The sequence below is a fragment of the Pollachius pollachius genome (genome assembly GCF_949987615.1).
Source record: "Pollachius pollachius genome assembly, chromosome: 7".
Lineage (NCBI taxonomy): Eukaryota > Metazoa > Chordata > Actinopteri > Gadiformes > Gadidae > Pollachius > Pollachius pollachius.
The window spans coordinates 25,266,124-25,283,258 of record NC_136940.1 but is presented as its reverse complement, the minus strand read 5'-3'; the positions used below and the strand labels follow the sequence as shown (position 1 = coordinate 25,283,258).

General features: G+C 40.9%; 1 protein-coding gene across 3 annotated transcripts; it reads right to left on the bottom strand.

Annotated features, from left to right (window-relative positions):
- Positions 1-217: 217 nt before the first annotated feature.
- Positions 218-16,379, bottom strand: LOC307078014 (putative E3 ubiquitin-protein ligase HERC6). Of its 3 annotated transcripts, none has more exons than XM_079739560.1 (23): positions 15,809-16,355; positions 15,201-15,354; positions 15,048-15,118; positions 13,413-13,640; positions 13,098-13,189; positions 11,766-11,893; positions 11,481-11,614; positions 11,182-11,246; positions 10,917-11,008; positions 10,752-10,811; positions 10,482-10,605; positions 10,169-10,349; positions 7,804-7,955; positions 7,233-7,352; positions 6,922-7,020; positions 6,294-6,467; positions 5,182-5,322; positions 4,805-4,974; positions 4,515-4,581; positions 4,342-4,412; positions 2,493-2,676; positions 1,443-1,545; positions 218-1,346 (listed from the first exon to the last, which is right to left on the bottom strand). In XM_079739560.1, exons 1-23 carry the CDS (start codon positions 16,002-16,004, stop codon positions 1,093-1,095), a joined length of 3,060 nt encoding a protein of 1,019 aa, XP_079595686.1. In that variant the 5' UTR covers positions 16,005-16,355; the 3' UTR covers positions 218-1,092. The 3 variants fall into 3 exon arrangements, 2 of the variants coding, with proteins under 2 accessions (XP_079595686.1, XP_079595687.1); XM_079739561.1 differs by having other exon boundaries at positions 10,509-10,605; positions 15,809-16,351; XR_013811966.1 differs by lacking the exons at positions 218-1,346; positions 4,342-4,412 and having other exon boundaries at positions 15,809-16,379.
- Between the last annotated feature and the right edge of the window lie 756 nt (positions 16,380-17,135).

Sequence of the window (17,135 nt, the reverse complement as noted above, 5' to 3'; positions counted from 1 at the left end):
CCTTTAAGAGCCATGAGCGCTTTTGAATCTGACGAGTTGATATTTTGACAGCGCGTTTGCAGTCTCCGATGAGACAGATGCATGACCACATGAATTTCAAACTTCAAATGGCTCAGTTTATGGCCAAATAATATGGCCTATTTCACACACAATAGCGTTTTCTTCAGAAATACTGAGTCCTCGAATAAATTTCGGCAAAGAAAACTTAACACACATATGATATGCGGTAACGGTGGTTCTATTTAATGATACGCAAAACATTATAAACATTGTTTCTTATCAGTATTGTAAGCATTATCGTTATCGACTTGTGTTCCTAATATGCATGTGTCCTCCCGTTAATATACATTGCCATGGACTGTATTATGCATTACGTGTTTAGTTTGCATGTGTTTAAACAGATGGACGCACACGCGCGCGCCCGCATTCATTCATTCTTTTACACATACACACACGCGCGCCCGTATTCATTCTTTCTTTTTAACACTCACTCACGGTAAAACAATGTTTTCTCACGATCAAATACTCATCAATCCTAAAAGTTATAGGCTTGTACACGATGTCTGTGTCAAGAAAATATGTGTTTACTGTACGGTGTTTGCAGATGCATTGATTTAAAAGTACAACTTATTACCGCTGTTTCAGCTGTTCTTTCCCAAATAATTTACCAAGAATATGTGGCTAGGTAGATGAGAGAAGCAAAGTCTATGCGCGAAGTGCACAAGCAACATTATGCATGAGCCCTTAAAATAGCATCTGAACAACGCGCCACTGACTTTAAACCAGGTATTTCCTGGTTTGTGACGCAATTGTTTCCTGAACCTGCAAAATAGCACTAGGGAACGTTTGCCCCAGAACACGCCTCCTCCTTTCGCCGAACCGCCCCTTGTGGCGCAAGATCATTCCCTAATTTACCGACGCGTGGCGGTGGAGAGAAAAGAACGCTCTGCGCCAGATGCAAACTTGCAATGACACAGTACAATGCAATGCGTCAGTGTAGAAAGTCAATTGCGCCGGATGCAAGATTGGGCCCGTTGTGTGTTTACATAATCAATGACTGAACGTCCTTAATGCTAAATAAATGAACCCAATCTACGGATATATGGTGTGACCGAACTTATTAAGTTTGTCCTTCCAGGATCCTTTAGTGTAGCGAATGGCTGCCGCCAGCAAGCTTCTTAGCCTCCTCTTGGTGGGATATCTCCTGTAGTTAGGTAGCAGTAACAGGGATTGGCAGGGGAGGGCTTCTGGGAAATGGAGTTCTGTGGAATTGGGGAGGATCGCCACCGTCATCTTTACTTCTGTTATACCGATAATGGGTACACGATCCAGACCTGTGAGGAACACTGATGGCAAGACCGGTGGAGATTATGTTACATAGGTACATTCATCATAAACATACTATTACTACTAAGTTATGTAGCAGCATGTTTAATACTTACAGAGAAAATCTTTCTTTTTGTCCTCGGTCAGTTCCTCAAATACCTCCCAGAAGGTTAAGATATTGGGATGTGTTTTGCTGTACTCTCCAGCATACACTGTGTTCTGGGGGAGTAACAAAGTATTACGAATTAACGATCATTCAACATTGCCATTTAGTCATAGCGCAAGGCAGTGAATCCAGATACAACCCTGACTGTGTTAAGGAAAAATAAAAATGTCACCTGAATTGTAAATTATAACTTCTGGCCCTATCATAACCGTAGTATCGGCAACTTAGTCAGGAGAGCCGTTTGGTTCTTTCTTGTTCTAAACGTTCTTTTACTACTTGTTTCTTCTTGATTTTTCTCGTTCTCTGCATCTTTTTCTTTTTGTTCTTTTGTCTATCTTGTTCTCCATCCTTCTCACATTTCAAAATGTTCTCATTCCCTTGTCTTTTCATTCTCCATATTTTTTATATTATTCCTGTCATTTATTCTCCTCGCCTTTTGTCTCTTATCTCATTCTCAATCTCTATGTTCTCTATTTTTCATTTTCTCCAACTTTTTCTTGTTCTCCATCTATTAAAAAAAATACATCTCTCCCTTTCCTCAAATTCTGAGTTCTTGCTCCTTTTTTTCTACATTTTCATTTACTTTCTTTTATCTTGTTCTCATTCTCCATCTTTATTTCTCTTTTCTCAATATTCTCATTCTCCATATTTTTTATCAAAATGTTTCTGCCCTCCATATTTTTTTCTTTTATCGCTCAATGTTTCCGTACTGTGCCTTTTACTCTTTTTCTCATTCTCGTTCTTTCCATACACTCTTTTTCTGTTTTTGTTTTTCTAATTTCTCTCCATCGTGATTTTTATAGAACTTTTCCTTTTTCATTTTTTGATTGATTTTCTTGTGTATACATAATATAGCAAAAAACTGTATTCTCGTGAAAACATTAAATTCAAAATATTCAAACATTTAAATGACAGGAAAGTCAGGGAACATACATATGCTGATATTATGATCTCCTCTCAATAAAATAGTGTGTGCCTTGTTATGCGAAGTAGTGCAGACCTGCTTCATCACATTCCAGTCAGTAAACTCCTGGCCCACCATCAAGCTTCGTAAGTCATTCGGCTCGAAGAACTCCACCACTTCTCTGATGCACACCTTGAAGAAGCCCCTCTTGAACTCCTCGAACACCGGCTCTACAGATTTGTTGAAGGTGTAGTTGATGTAGGCGTTGAAAAACTCTTTCCTGTGGATGGAGAAAGTGCTACGCTTTAGAAAATTTTGGTTAGCACAATCTGAACACTGTATAAATATTTTTTTACGGTGCAGGTGAGGGCACAATTATTACTACTGTTCTACTAACAATATTAAACGTATTTTCGGAATCTGCAATGGCTCATTAGCAATGTTGCGATACATGTTTCATTGTACATAAAGGCTCCTGACTTATGGTGGTCGGGCCACTGAAATCATATGATTTCATGTATATGCCCAACTAAACACTTTCAGCAAAGTCTTTATCCTGGTTTACCAATTATGTTAAGATGATTTGGTATTAGCCAGGATGTCGTTCAAGCCATTGAAATCAAGGTCCTTGGTTTGGAAGAAAGGCAGAGAATTGAATAATTTCTGAGGTTTTCAACCTAAGAAACCTGAATCCCTACTATCTCAGAGAAGCCTTAGAAAGATCTTGCCCAGCAGCCTCAGGGATACAGTGACTATTAAGTACAGTGGCAAGGAGATGGTTGGCTGGAAGATGTTCAGAGGACAGGCATTCCAGGAAAAATCAAGGTGGGGCTTTACCAGGACAGGATTCTGCCAAGGATAACTAGCCCTAACCCTGTTGTCACTGCTCTCTAGGAGTTCCCGACAAACAGTTTCAGACCCTACCAGTGGAAGTGGCTTGCTCTACCGAGGTGCTTGAGCAGCATCGCCCCCGATGTTAAACCGGCAAACTGATGTTCCCCCTGAAATCCATCAAGGAGGAGTTTGAAGGTCTTGTGTCCAAAGGAGGTGCTGTAGTTCCGACGGTCAAGCAACCCTAAGGTCTACGGTGAAGGGGAATCAGTCAAGCCTAGTAGGAAGCGAAGTGTGGAGGCTGCAGTAGAACAGGCAGAGTCACAGATATGCCATCAAGAGCTGGTGGGAGCAGTGTCCAGAGAAAGGACCGGTCTAGGAACCATCACAAGGCCCCATTATGACAAGGCTTGGGGAACCTACTCCAGAGTGAGGTTAGAGCAACATCAGGGCTTCTCAACACTGCACAGGACTGGCAGCTGACAGTGGACTTAAGCAGGCAACTCAACTCGTATTGCCAAGACCACCCTAAAGCCCAAAATACACCGGCACCGCGGCGCGCATTTAACACGCGTCAAGTGCCACCCCTAGCACCAATAGGAAGCGTCCCGCTGCAGCGCCGTTCAGATTATGTTTTGAAAGCAGCAGATCAACCAACATGGTTGGTAGGCTGCGATAACGTTATACCTGTTTTTGCGGAAATATTCGTCTAGTGCGTCAACAATCCCCATATGTACAGGACCTTGCATCAAGCTGGGATGTACAAAGCAGCATTAAAAAAGCGATTTTTCATGGGCGACGCTATGCAATAGGACAGTGCTGTGAAGGACATGAGGCAGGACAGTGGCAGGAAGGACACGGGGTGGTGTGCTGGCGCGCGTCTAGCCACCGCCGGTTTGGGGTTGTCCGTAGGAAATAATGGGGGCGGTTGTTTTGACGCACGCCGTTCGCAGCCGGTGTGTTTTGGACTTAAGAACTCACATTGTTCGGGTGGTAGTGGCAAAGAAGAGTCTTGTCCCGCCAAAGCTTACCATGTCATGGGAAGACTGGGTGGACGAGGCCTTTGAGCGGAACTGAATGACAATGGATTCACCTCAATCAACCATAAACTTACTTGTTGTAAAATGAGACAGGCTTCCCTTCTGTTGTTGAATCAAGTTCCACGTCTCTGCCATCCCAGTACACCTGCCACACACAAAGTCCCAGCCGATGCAATTGCCTGTCAATTAGAAAAGGGCTAAGGAAAGCCCATGAGGCCTTCTGTTTTGAAGAAGAAATTCACCCTACCGTGAAGCTGAGGTCCAACTTCTCAAAGTCCTCTGCAGTGTAGTCTTCCAAAATGCAACGCAAACCCCTGTAAGGATGGCCACCATTGATTTAGTTGAAGTGCCTCCTACTCCCTGCACCAGCCTTGGACATTTCTTTGGCTCTAGTTGATTTCTAGAACCATTGATACTTAATAAAAAAAATGTAATTACAGAAGTTATACAAAAAGACTAAAATGTAATAGTTTGATTAGATATGGACCACAGGTATTCAAATGCCAGGCTATCTATTTATGTAAAAGCATGACTTACTCTGCTACTACTGGCTGAAATTCTTTCATGTCTTCATAGGATGGTTTCACGTTGACCAGCTTCTTGAAGAGAACTAATGGGAAAGGCAGTTTGATGATGTGGTGGTTGTACAAGGCAATGCCACATAGAACTCCGAATAGGAAGTACTTCTCCAATTTTGGCGGTTCAACCTGTCTCACACACGCACAAACAAAGGTAGGTAGTTGGTTAGTGTGGAATATATATAAGCCTGTACACTGTATTAAGAATAATAGTACTTTTTTCTAAGAAATTAATTATAACCATATTTTATTTAACTTCAAGTGTATAATTTTGTATTGTATAATTGTTACTGTGTAGAGCGAACAAAACTGTTAAGCTTGAAAGGTATTCCTCACCTGGGCTGGGAACCAAGCTAGTGTCTGGTCTTCGTTATACATGAACATATTTGAACCGGGGTTCATGAGCTCCTCGAACACGTTGATGAAGAAGTCTTTTTTGCTGACCTCTGTCAGTTCCAGTGCTTCTTTGAACTGCACCTAGATTACATAACAGGCTTGAGTGCACTTGGACTTATGGTGTGTTCCTGAATCCTCGGATGCCAACCTTCCGAGTCGGAAGTCGGAAATCTCCCAGCTTTCTTGCGGCATTTTTCGGAGGCACCCCCTTCTTTGTCTTCATCTCTCGGAATTCTGAGAGTAGACCGAGAGCAGTGATGACGCTCTCAACAAAAATGTCTGCGCCCGTGAAGAGATTTATTTCTTTGTATTTGTACCACTTTGGTCATTTTAATGTTGATTTTAAATGCTCTTACACACTTGATTACATTGCTACTTTATTCTGGTCACCAATTTATGCATTGCACGGTCTTGCTGTGCGTGCAATATAAATGTAAAGTTGTGTTGTTTGTTTTCGGGCTGGTTGGCTAAAGAGGCTAATGTAGCTAACAATAAACAACGACTAGCCAATTTCATGACAAAATTACAAAGACGAACAGGAACGCTATAAATGCTCCGAGACTGGAAATGACGTCAAAAGTGCAACTCGGAAGGCTGGCATCCGAGGATTCAGGAATCACCATTAGTCAGCCTCTGACTTCACATGCCCACATTGCTTGACACACTGGAACCCTAAGGCCTAAAAGGGACAAGGAAGTTCTTCCCCAAAGCCATTGAGATAGAGACCTTGAGTATTAACACAGTTAATAATATATAATAATTATATTTATAATAATATAATAACACAAATAACACAGCAAATAAGCGGACATGACAATCAACAGAAGTTGATTAATCAGCACAAATAAATCACAAATAAGTCAAGCTTCAATTTTCGATGCAGAGCGTAAATTAGGATATCATTCTTGTACGTTGATGGTTTTCAAAGTGAAGAAAAAACATTTCTTTCTTACGGTGAGTTGACGTGATGCAGATTTTCAGTGGAGCCCTGACACAAAAGGAAAAACATAGAACTGGAAGACACAACAAAAGTTTGACAGTGACTTATTTACCAAGATTTGGCTCTCAAAAAGAGAGTGGTCGGCTGAAGACAGGTGGCGGAAAGTATCTTCAACAAGGTTTGTTTGTCTCAGTTTGAGCTGGAACCCTGGCACCGCTTCAGGGTTCTCCAAGATGCTGCCGTGAAATTCTGCCTGGGAAACATGTAATTCTTGACGTTGTTGATTCTGTAAGAAAAGTAGCAGGCTGGTCACAAAGTAATTTATTTTTTACAAAAATGCAAATAGAGTAATTGGCAGCTGAAGAGTAATTGGCACCTGTCCCTTCAGACCTCCCTATAAGCCACTCCCCTAAACACATGACTAGCTTGCTAGCTAAAGCAAAAGGTCTGATTGGACAGGCTTATTACAGGCCTGCAACCACAGGCCTGTAATACCAGATTTGTTTGTCAGAACATTTGATTAATTGATTGCTGCAACAATGTCAAGACAATTTCAACAAGTAATTAAAAAAATAATTTTAAAATAAATGGACCCCCCTTACTTCAAATGATAAATTATCAATTTGAAGGGGTAAAATAGTCTTGAGATAGTATACCATTCATTCAACATATGGCCAAAATTGCCTGAATTTTCTACATAGTAGGCATGTATCATTTTACCAAAAAACTGTCAGTTGTACCTTGAGAAAAAATGTGCAGATGCTAAAGGCTGCCAACTTGCAAGGGAGATTTAACACAAATGGAAACCGGCAGAATATGGCTGGTGTGTTCTCATCCTCCTTAAATATAAGATGAAGGACAATTCGTAATTATAAAAACAAATACAACAACAATCTCACATTTCATTTGACAGTTTCGCATTTTAGAGTGCTTTATACTTTAACCACAAAACGTCAGCGCAAATGTTTAGTTGATGTAATTACTGTAGAACCACTTTACACCTGCATTTATGATCTAGCATTTGAAAACCTCATTTTGAAAGCATTTCTACCTCCTTTTGAAAGCTTGCAGCCCAAAGGCCCACATCCACAACAGGATCGTACAAGTGGTCTATATGGTCAATGTAGAAAGTACTCAGTGGAACCTTCAGAGACCGCCCAGCTTTATTAGCCTGTGAAAACAATACATTGATAAATAATAACAATAATATAGAACTTTATGAAAACATATTATACTAGCAGAAAGTTTTAAAATGAAACTGTTGTATAAAAGAAATGTAGAATAAACAAAATAAAATGTATAAATGATATCAAAAATCAGTTTAATTATAATTGAAGGTCAAAGTGTGTTGATTTGTTAAATGTTTGAAAGAAGGTTAAATGTAAAAAATTGACCAAGGTGCAAAGTCTAAAGTAGTCGAAGGTGAAATGTTTTTAAAGGAGTAGGGTCCCAAAATGTGTAGAGAATAAGAAAGAAAGAATAAAGCCTAAGAATAACAATAGTTGGGCGCTGCCTGAAGCCGTCACCTAATAATTATTATTATTATCATCATTATTATACTTCTAATAATTATTCATCAAAAATGATCATTAAAAATGAAATACTTAAGGTTAGTGTCTCACCTTGAAGAGCATCCTGAGAGTCTCCAACACCATTTTTACCATATTGTCATGAGACTGCAGAAGTTTATTCCGGAGAAAGAAGGACAGGGCCCATTTGAACACCGCAATGTGATTGGTCAGGATGGCAGGGGGCAGGGAAGACCAACAGTCTCCTTAAACAACAATAAAAACACATTATTTTACAATATATAATAACCTATAGTACCTGTAATAACCTGTACTACCTGTAATTACCTATACTGGTTTATAATATATCATATGGACCTAATCTCGGACCCAGCAGTCCCACTATGTTATAGTATGACTTCTTGGGGGACACCGCACAGAGCCTGGGCCGGAAACCAAGACTAAAGGGGGCAAGTTACGCTTTGTTTCCTGTTCTGTTCCAAGTTTACTGAGATATTCTACCTCCGTAAACTTGGATTAAGCTTTCTGGAGGGGATTCTAAATTAATAAAGTGTATTTATACAATGACCAGTCGACAAGGTGTTGATTGGAAACATTTACAGACTTTCTTTTACAGTTTACTACGGCTGGCCAAGTTTATTTACGCCAAATATGTGCTTACAAATACTGCAATATGAATAGAGCTCATAAGTCCTCCCCTTCCGGTAGAGCCCAGGGGACCTCTGAGATTGTAAAATATGAATGTGTTTCAATGGAGAGAAAGTAATTATTTTTTGGTCCCAGTCTTTATATGCCCTGGATTACACATATGTTGTTTGTGGATTTAAATTATAATTTTTAATGCAAAGAAAAAAAAAATCGCAAAGAAGCTTGATGATATTAGGTTTTGTGTGAGGCCGCTTTGTGAACTACAGCTCTACGCTGCTCTCGACGCGAATTATATGCGTCATCACCACTCTGGTAGAGACGATCTCTCTGCTCCACTTTACTGCTTTTTTCCAAGGGGAGGATAACAGCATCGAAAGAGGTGAAAACCATTATAAGTCGGGGCATGTGTAGATTTTCAGTAATGACGATGGGGAGATTGTCGGTCTTGTCCACGCCAGTCGCAGGGAGCGTGACGTCACATACGAGACGTGTAGTCTTTCTCATTGTGTTTTCTCTACAGCCTTTAACTAAACAATTGGACAATAAACGGTCAAACTCTTGGCATGAAAAATTATCATTTAAATCCACAATCAACATATGTGTAAGCGAGGGCATATAAAGACTGGGACCAGAAAATAATTACTTTCTCTCCATTGAAACCCACTCATATTTTACGATCTCATAGGTCCCATGGGGGTCTACCGGAAAGGGGCAGACTTACGAGCTCTATTGTCAAAACTAATAGGCGAGTTTCAGATCGTCTGCATCATGCACGAGACTTGAGAACATCCGCCAGTCAGAAACTCGTCAAGTTCCCACAACGTCAAGTCGGACACAAGTGCACTTCTCGTTGTTTGAACAAGCATAGTTTGGGAGAGGGCAGGCCTCTTTGAAAGGAGTTATGTCATTTGTCACGTGGAAAATTCCACGTGGTAATTCCAACCAACCAGGGAAACATTTTGATATTTTGATATGTTGAGGGGAGTGTCTTATGTCGGCACTTATGGTGTGTTCCTGAATCCTCGGACGCTGGCCTTCCGAGTTGCACATTTGACGTCACTTCTCGGAGCATTCATAGCGTTCCTGTTCGTCTTGTGATTGTGTCATGAAATTATATAGTGGTTGTTTATTGTTAGCTACTTTAGCCTATTTAGCAAACCAGCCCGAAAACAAACAACACAATTTAACATTGTATTGCACGCAGAGCAAGACCATGCAATGTATAAATTGGTGACCGGAATGAAGTAGCAATGTAATCAAGTGTGTAAGTGCATTTAAAAGAGACATTAAAATGACCTACGTGGTACAAAGACAAAAAAAAAAAGTCTCTTCGCGGGCACAGCCATTTTGTTGAGAGCGTCATCACTGCTCTCGGTCTACTCTCAGATTTCCGAAAGATGAAGACATAAAGGGGGCGTGCCTTCAAGAAATGCCGCAAGAAAGCTGGGAGATCTTCGACTTTCGACTCGGAAGTCTGGCGTCCGAGGATTGAGGAACACACCATTGCCCACCAAATGCCCAGAAAAGCAGGCGGAAGTTGTTTTCCTGAAACTACCACAAGTTTTGAAAGCCAGGTGACTCGTCGCATCGGAAGTTATCCATGGACCAAAGTTATCACAGGTACTTGTGTCGTTTTTCATCCCAGAATGCATTCTGACGCATGGCAAACGAAGCCGCATAACTCATCAAAAACAAGCCTAATATGAAGCCAACGAAAGTGAAACACTGTAATAACCAAGATTTGAGGAGACCAAGGGAGATGCATAGGACCAAATGAACCAATCAGATTGAAGACAGAGTTGTGACTCACTAATTAACCCGGACATCTTTTCATTAAGCTCACTGATAATGAGAGCCAGGGGGATGACCTCATCTATCACGTTGTGGTCTTCTTGGAGAAGAGGACATGTCAGAAGAACCAGGAGTACATCCGGGGACTTCAGCACAGACTTTGCTTTTAGGAGAGGATCGACAATATCTGCAAAAACGATCTAGATGAAAAAAGTCACATGGTTACAGTTAAAATAGGGCAAAATATAACATAAATATGTTGATCTTTGGGTGGAGGAATTCAATTATCCTTAATTTGGGTCAAGGATAAACTATGTTAATTTATATAATACATTTTTAATTATATATTTGGTCTTAGCTCTTTGTTTGATCCATGGAATCTGCATCATCTGATCAAAAGTCTTGGCCGCAGCCTCAACATCAGCGATCAATTCCCCTGTAGTCAATGGAGACAGACTGTCGAGGAGGAGAGAGGTTAGGCACAGCCCAACAAGATCCAGGTCGTAAGCTAAAGGGGAGCTTAGCTTTCATCCAGGATGTGCACAGGTGAGATATGTGGGGACTGAACACAACCGTTTAACCATCCAGGACAAAGAACTTACTTGTGTTTTGCGAAAGCAGCAACAAGGCTCGAACTTGAAACAAACATAGACCGTATTTCCCTGCAATGGATATAATACACTAGTTAGCACTAATGATACAGCAGTAATATACAAAATATTTAAAGAAAACACATATATTTGAGTTTAAAGAATGCAAAAACGAACTCTATAGCCTCCTGATCGCCTATTTTCATCGCCTGCCACTTTTCTAGTTTTTTTTCATCAAACCGCCTTATGGTCAACTCCCTCGTCGAACTCTATAGAAAAACAAATAAGAACAAATAACAGAAATTAATGAAATGAGGATAATGGAAAATCATGTAAAAGCCGACTCAGACACAAATAGGTTGAGTCCTCCTGTTTCGTAGCTTATTCACAAGGTGAGGTGTCATTACATTAGCATTAGCTTGAATGTGTTTCGATACAATACCTCAGCGGCTGAGTAGAGAAAGTTTGTGTTCCATCCAGCCGCTATTTTCAACTCTGCATTTGAAGCTGGACAAGGTAAAACATGTTATGCAACACTTCACTAGATATAATAGAGTTCCTTAAAAAATGTACATGAAAATGTACAAAATGTACATTTGAGCTACATAAAAACATAACAATTAACAATTTTATTGCTCTGATCACATTATAATGTTTCTATTCCAAAATAATACTCAGACCAATTCAAAAATCTATGAATAAAATGTAGTTTTAAAAATAAAACATTCTTGATTACAGTACCATTGGGTACAGTTGCTGCACCATCAGTGGCCCATTGCAGTTGTACAAGAGAACCATCACTCCCACTTTGACCTTTAACCTTGCTGCCAAAGGTCCAAATGTGGCCGGATGAGCCCAATATTAAGGTGTGGTGGCTGGAAATATCAAATTATCAATATTTAGAAGACACCAATGTCACCTAAGTATTTAAGCTTTTCATGATTTTGCATGAAAAACAACAACATGTATACAGATTTTCAATAATCCACCACACAACCAGATAAGATTAGGTCATGTGATTAGTACCTGCCACATGCAATCTGTGAGACGGGTTCATCGATGCCCTGGACCTCTCGGGGGACTAGTTTACCGGCAGTAGAGCAGTGGCCCAGCTGACCGTGGCTTCCATCACCAAAGGTGAAAACCTTCCCATCCTCGAGAGCACAACACACAGCACAACAGTCAAACTCCCACTGGGACTCATTGGGTCTGTCCCCCTTCCCCTTCCGTGACGGGCCTGAGTGCCCGTCCGTCAGTTCGTCTGTCACACAATAGACCTCTGAAGAATAAGTCCCTCCTCCGAGGCTCCCGGCTCCCCTCAAATGTCTATGCGTAATAACATGGGGTTTTTGAATGGTCGTACATAACAAACTCTGCAGGTGGCGAAGAAGTAAAAGCTGCGTCACGTTTTGAACTACACACTTTTTCCATCTAGTTTCGACTGGGTTATTGGATTGTCGGGGCCTTTAGAGTAGCATTAATAATCGTTTACTACTTTAACGGCACTGACAATCCATAGACATTTGACCGGGACTTATTCTTCAGAGGTCCATTCGCCTTCGCACACCAGCCTAACTTCATGCAAATGTTTGTCGACGAGCGACCAATAGGAGAGTAGATATGCTGGTCAGCTCTTCTCTCCCCCAGTAAACAATTTTTTTATTTTTTATTATTTTTTTTTTTTAGGTAACACTGCAGGTGAAATATATGAATTTGTTTTTCACACAATATACAATTTAACACAACAAAAAACGGAATATGACAATACCATATAGTTTTTGAAGAGAAGGCCCTGGTAGCCCTGGTCACATATAACAAACACTCTGAAAAAAATTGGTTGATTTCTGTGTTTAACTGAGAAAACGGGGAGTGGAAGGACGGCACCCTATAATGTTCAGCTAACTGTTGTCAATAATAATAATTAAAAAAAACATTGCTATATACACGTGCAGCTGTGAGCTCATGTATTGTAATTGATTGTATGATGTGTACTTTTAGAGTAAGACCTATAATTTAGCATTCACAACGAATTACTCTGAAAAGCACTGCCATTTAACCATTCAGCGAGCAAAAGGCAACAGGCTGATTATCGTTCAGGGTGCCACTCAATAACATGCAAATGCAGACTGAAACGTCATCAACTCAAATGGTGTGAAATGCCGACATTCTACTCCAGTCACATACAAGGTAATTAACATTTCTGCCGGCTAAAATACTACCTCAGGGGTAATATTTCTTCAGGATGTTTTCAGGATACCAGTGTCAGGATATGTCGTTCACATATACGGCCCGTCAGGAGAATAACGGGCAAACAGCAGGAATTGGGTGTATGTGTGAAAGCAGCTCATGTGTGATTACCTTTGTTAGGACAACTGAGTGTTCTGCGCCACAGCTTGCAGTGGCGACCTCTAGTGGTTTGAGGGATGGTATTGCCATAATTTTAAACCTACCTGTTGGACATATGGAGGACATTACTATTTCCATATCATGAAATTTAATCTAATTGACAGGAATCAATAATTATAATCCTTTCATTTAATAATTGTATTCCAACAGCAAGAACAACAGGGTCAGCAGAAACAACAAAGACCAAAATCAGATATTGGAAGGAGCAGAAATTGTTTTTTTTTTTCTTTCGTAAAATAACAGTAAAAAATAAATATTGATGAGTACCCTTCTCGTCCAATCTGTTGAGTCCCAGTTGGCCCAGTTTGTTGTTCCCACAGCAGTAGACCAGGCCTGAGAGAGCGATGAACAGGCTGTGGTTCCCGCCGGCCGCCACCAGGGTAACTGGTATGCCCGTGAGAGAGTCCACCATGGCAGGGCAGGGCTGCACGGACACACCCTTCCCTAGACCCAGCTGGCCGTGACTGTTGGACCCCCACGAAAAGACGTCTCCGGCTGGGGCGTGTGTGCGGAGGAAACACGGCCACACATCAAAACATACGAAATATGACATGATTACAGAACGGGTAGGCGTTCCTCGCTGGTGTGCATAGCCGCGGGAAGAGGTTTGAGCTGATAAAATGTCAGGGGGTGGGGAGGGAAAAGATGGCCCTGTGGGCCAGTCTGATCGGTGGGGTTGTTCAATATTAATTGCCGACGGCCGTCCTGCATTTCTCCAGAACTCACAGGGGGCAAGTCAGTCCACCCCTATTAAACCAAACCAAGCCTACACGCAATTAAAAAACAAAAAGAATAAGAATCCATGTGTTCGAACGCAAATATCAATGTGCTCAAATTACTCACGACAAATTCTTATCATGACACTGCAACTTTTTTTAGCTTTATGCCGCCTCTTGAAAATGTCTGAAATCGTTTAATTCATTAATGACACAGAGCTTGCTATTATGATTTTAGTTACGTAACTATGGAAAGTTTAATTTGCATCCTCTCAATATTCAATTCTAAACTAAAATTGGCAAATCAATAATATGTTATTCCAAAATTATCATAAATGTTTATACTAAATACATTTTTATTTTATTAAAAGGTATGCAGCTAGGGGTTGCTCAAACCAAACAATAACGAAACAATTGTTTAACGATGTGAAGTAGCCTGGCATCATGGGAGTTGTTGTCTTTACCCCATTGCAGCCGAAAATCGATCTGACATGACTTAGAAAAACATGTGCACAGGCAAGTTAATGTATTGGAATCACTGTTTAGAAGTGTATCCCCCTGGCTAAACAAAAAGCAGGTAAAGAACTGCGTGGCCAATGGAGACTCGGTGTGGATGCAATGCACATAAGACTGTATAATATACTGGTGAAACTGATGTAACAGACTGTAACTGTGAATACAACTATGGATGTCTCTGTGTTGGAACATTGTACGAAACAATTTCGATAATAATAAGCAGTCAACTCAGCAAAATAGATCAAATAGGTCTAGTCGTTCCTCCTCAATCTCCTTCAGCTCCCCTAGTTTCCATGGCTATGCTGTGTCGACATTAAAAAGGGACTATATAAACATTCTCCAGTTGCGGAAAAGATTATTTAAAGTGTTAGTGCAGACCCGGTTTCAGCTCCAATTTGAACACCATGAGATTAAATACATTTGCGTTTTGGACTGAAAGTTCGAGTCATGTGGGCATGTGATTATTTTAGTAACATGACAAATTTATATAGATTTCTATTTGCAAGATCATAGTAGACCTACTGAGGGAATTGATACCAAAAGATTGGTTTTGTGTTAACTGGCACTTTAACTTTGTTCACATATGGTGACTGTTGGTTAGGCTATTGCTAGAGTCTAAGCATTAAGAAAGAAAATAAAGAAATCCAAATCAAATATCAATAAATATTACCTTTCGTCAAAGCCAAGGAATAGGAGTTTCCACACGCTACTTGGATTACTGGTACACGAAAATGCAGCAGACTGTAAGAAAATGACATTGGTTTATGCCTTTGTTTAGCTAGTTAGTGACCACACCATTAATTAGAATGATGTGTGTGTTGACCTTGGTGTTTGGATCACAGGCGTTATGTGTCCAACGCCCAGTTGTCCGTCACCACCTGCCCCCCATGAGTGCAGGTCACCAGTTGCAGACAGCAAGAGGCAGTGGTCCTGACCGCAGGCCAAGCTCACCGCTCTGCTACATCCTGACACCCGTCCTGCCGTGGCGGACAAAACAGACACACGCAAGTGGTTTTCTCTGCCCTTGTCAGGGCCAGGGGGGAAGTCTGAGGGAGTGGGACTAATGTAATGTGAAACAGCGAACAGCAAAACCGAATGGAATTTCATTGGCTATTATTTATTCATGATACACACATTATTCTCTATAAAATGATAGTTGTGTCACAGGACCGATGTGATTCGTGGTGTAATATTGGCCCCGCCCCCTTCCGAACTCCGCATCTTAGCGTAAGCGTATGCGCTTCTCGTGACTTTCGTTTCTCTTTCGTTTCGCTTTCGCTTTGTAAGTGAAACTTACAAAGTGAGCAAAACAGGCGGAGTAAACGGCTAAATAACAAATATTGGTATCGATATGTATTCATATATAACCTACATTCCATTTCTTACTGTGAACACATATTAAAAGTGCTCATTTGTATAAGAACAACTCACCTGGCTTCGTCTGGTCTTCGAGACTATTTCGACCAAGTTGTCCTTTGGAGTTTTGGCCGCAGGACAACACTGTGCCATCGCCGGTGAGGAATAAAGTATGCTGCTCACCACAACAAATTAGTGTGATGTCGTCATTAATGCTCAACGACAAACGAGCTGGGTTTGGTTCGTTGGGGCAGTTATTCCACCTGTACATCGTCCAGTTTGAACTAAACCAATAGCTTCCAGCTGGCGTCCCGGAGCCGAACAATGTGGTGTTTCTTCATAGGTCCATGGTTGCAACACATTGTCGTGTGGTCATATTGTACATTGATCCATGAAGGAAGGGTGTGGTAGGTAGGTTTTCATCTGGCTTTTTTCGACGTTTTGCGTCACAATTTCCCCCTAGCAGCCCCAGTCGAGCTTCCAACGTCATTTTCTTTTTCTCGTTAAACATCATTAAAATAATTAATCTAATTATTTTAAATTTAATTATTAAAATAATAAATATGATATATGTGGTTAGGGTTAGGGTCAGTTTTAGACGATGGATATAAACGTGAAAAATAGAAATACTATATAAAGACGCTAAATACTTACAGGTGCATGTCTTCTTCTTCTTCTTTGACTTCGGTCAAATTATGGTTTGTTCCAGATGCCTTCCGAGTTGCAAGTGGGGAAAAACAAAAATGGCTGCGCCGTAAAGAGATTTATTTTCTTTGTATTTGTACCAAGTTGGTCATTTTAATGTCGATTTTAAATGCTCTCACACACTTGACTACATTGCTACTTTTGTTCCAGTCACCATTTTATGCATTGCACGGTCTTGCTGTGCGCGCAATACAATGTCAATTTGTTTTTGTTTTCGAGCTGGTTTGCTAAAGAGGCTAATGTAGCTAACAATAACAACGACTAGCCATTGAAATGACGATCGGGAACGCTATTAAGTGCTATGCGACAGGGAATTACGTCACAAGTGCAACTCGGAAGGCTGGTGTCTGAGGCATCTGGAACACACCATTAGTCGAACAATGTCGACTGTGACCCAAAACGTTGGAAAACCCAGAAAAAAACCCAACCTGCCACTCCACAGTGCGTTGCCACACCACAGTGGTCGGCTTCGGGGCGCCAGCTGGATGATATTCAACTAAACACACAGACTTTATTAAACCATAGTAAGATATAATGCCGCCTTCAAAACGCTCAGAGGTTCGGAAGCGCTTACGTATCTTTACGTAAACCTTCCCTTCTTCCGAAATAAGATTGTTCAGGAAATGCCCCTCAGAAGTTCGTAGGCTATGACTTATTATCTCGCGAGATTCGTCTGGTTCCCAGGCTAAAGAACCTC

Coding starts and splice junctions, on each gene's coding strand:
- LOC307078014 (XM_079739560.1), bottom strand. CDS start 16,004: ATGTACAGGTGGAATAACTGCCCCAACGAACCAAACCCAGCTCGTTTG. Junction 6,468..6,921: donor TCTGCACATTTTTTCTCAAG/GTACAACTGACA, acceptor CTTTTCTTACAG/AATCAACAACGTCAAGAATT. Junction 4,975..5,181: donor TAGCTTGGTTCCCAGCCCAG/GTGAGGAATACC, acceptor TGTGTGAGACAG/GTTGAACCGCCAAAATTGGA.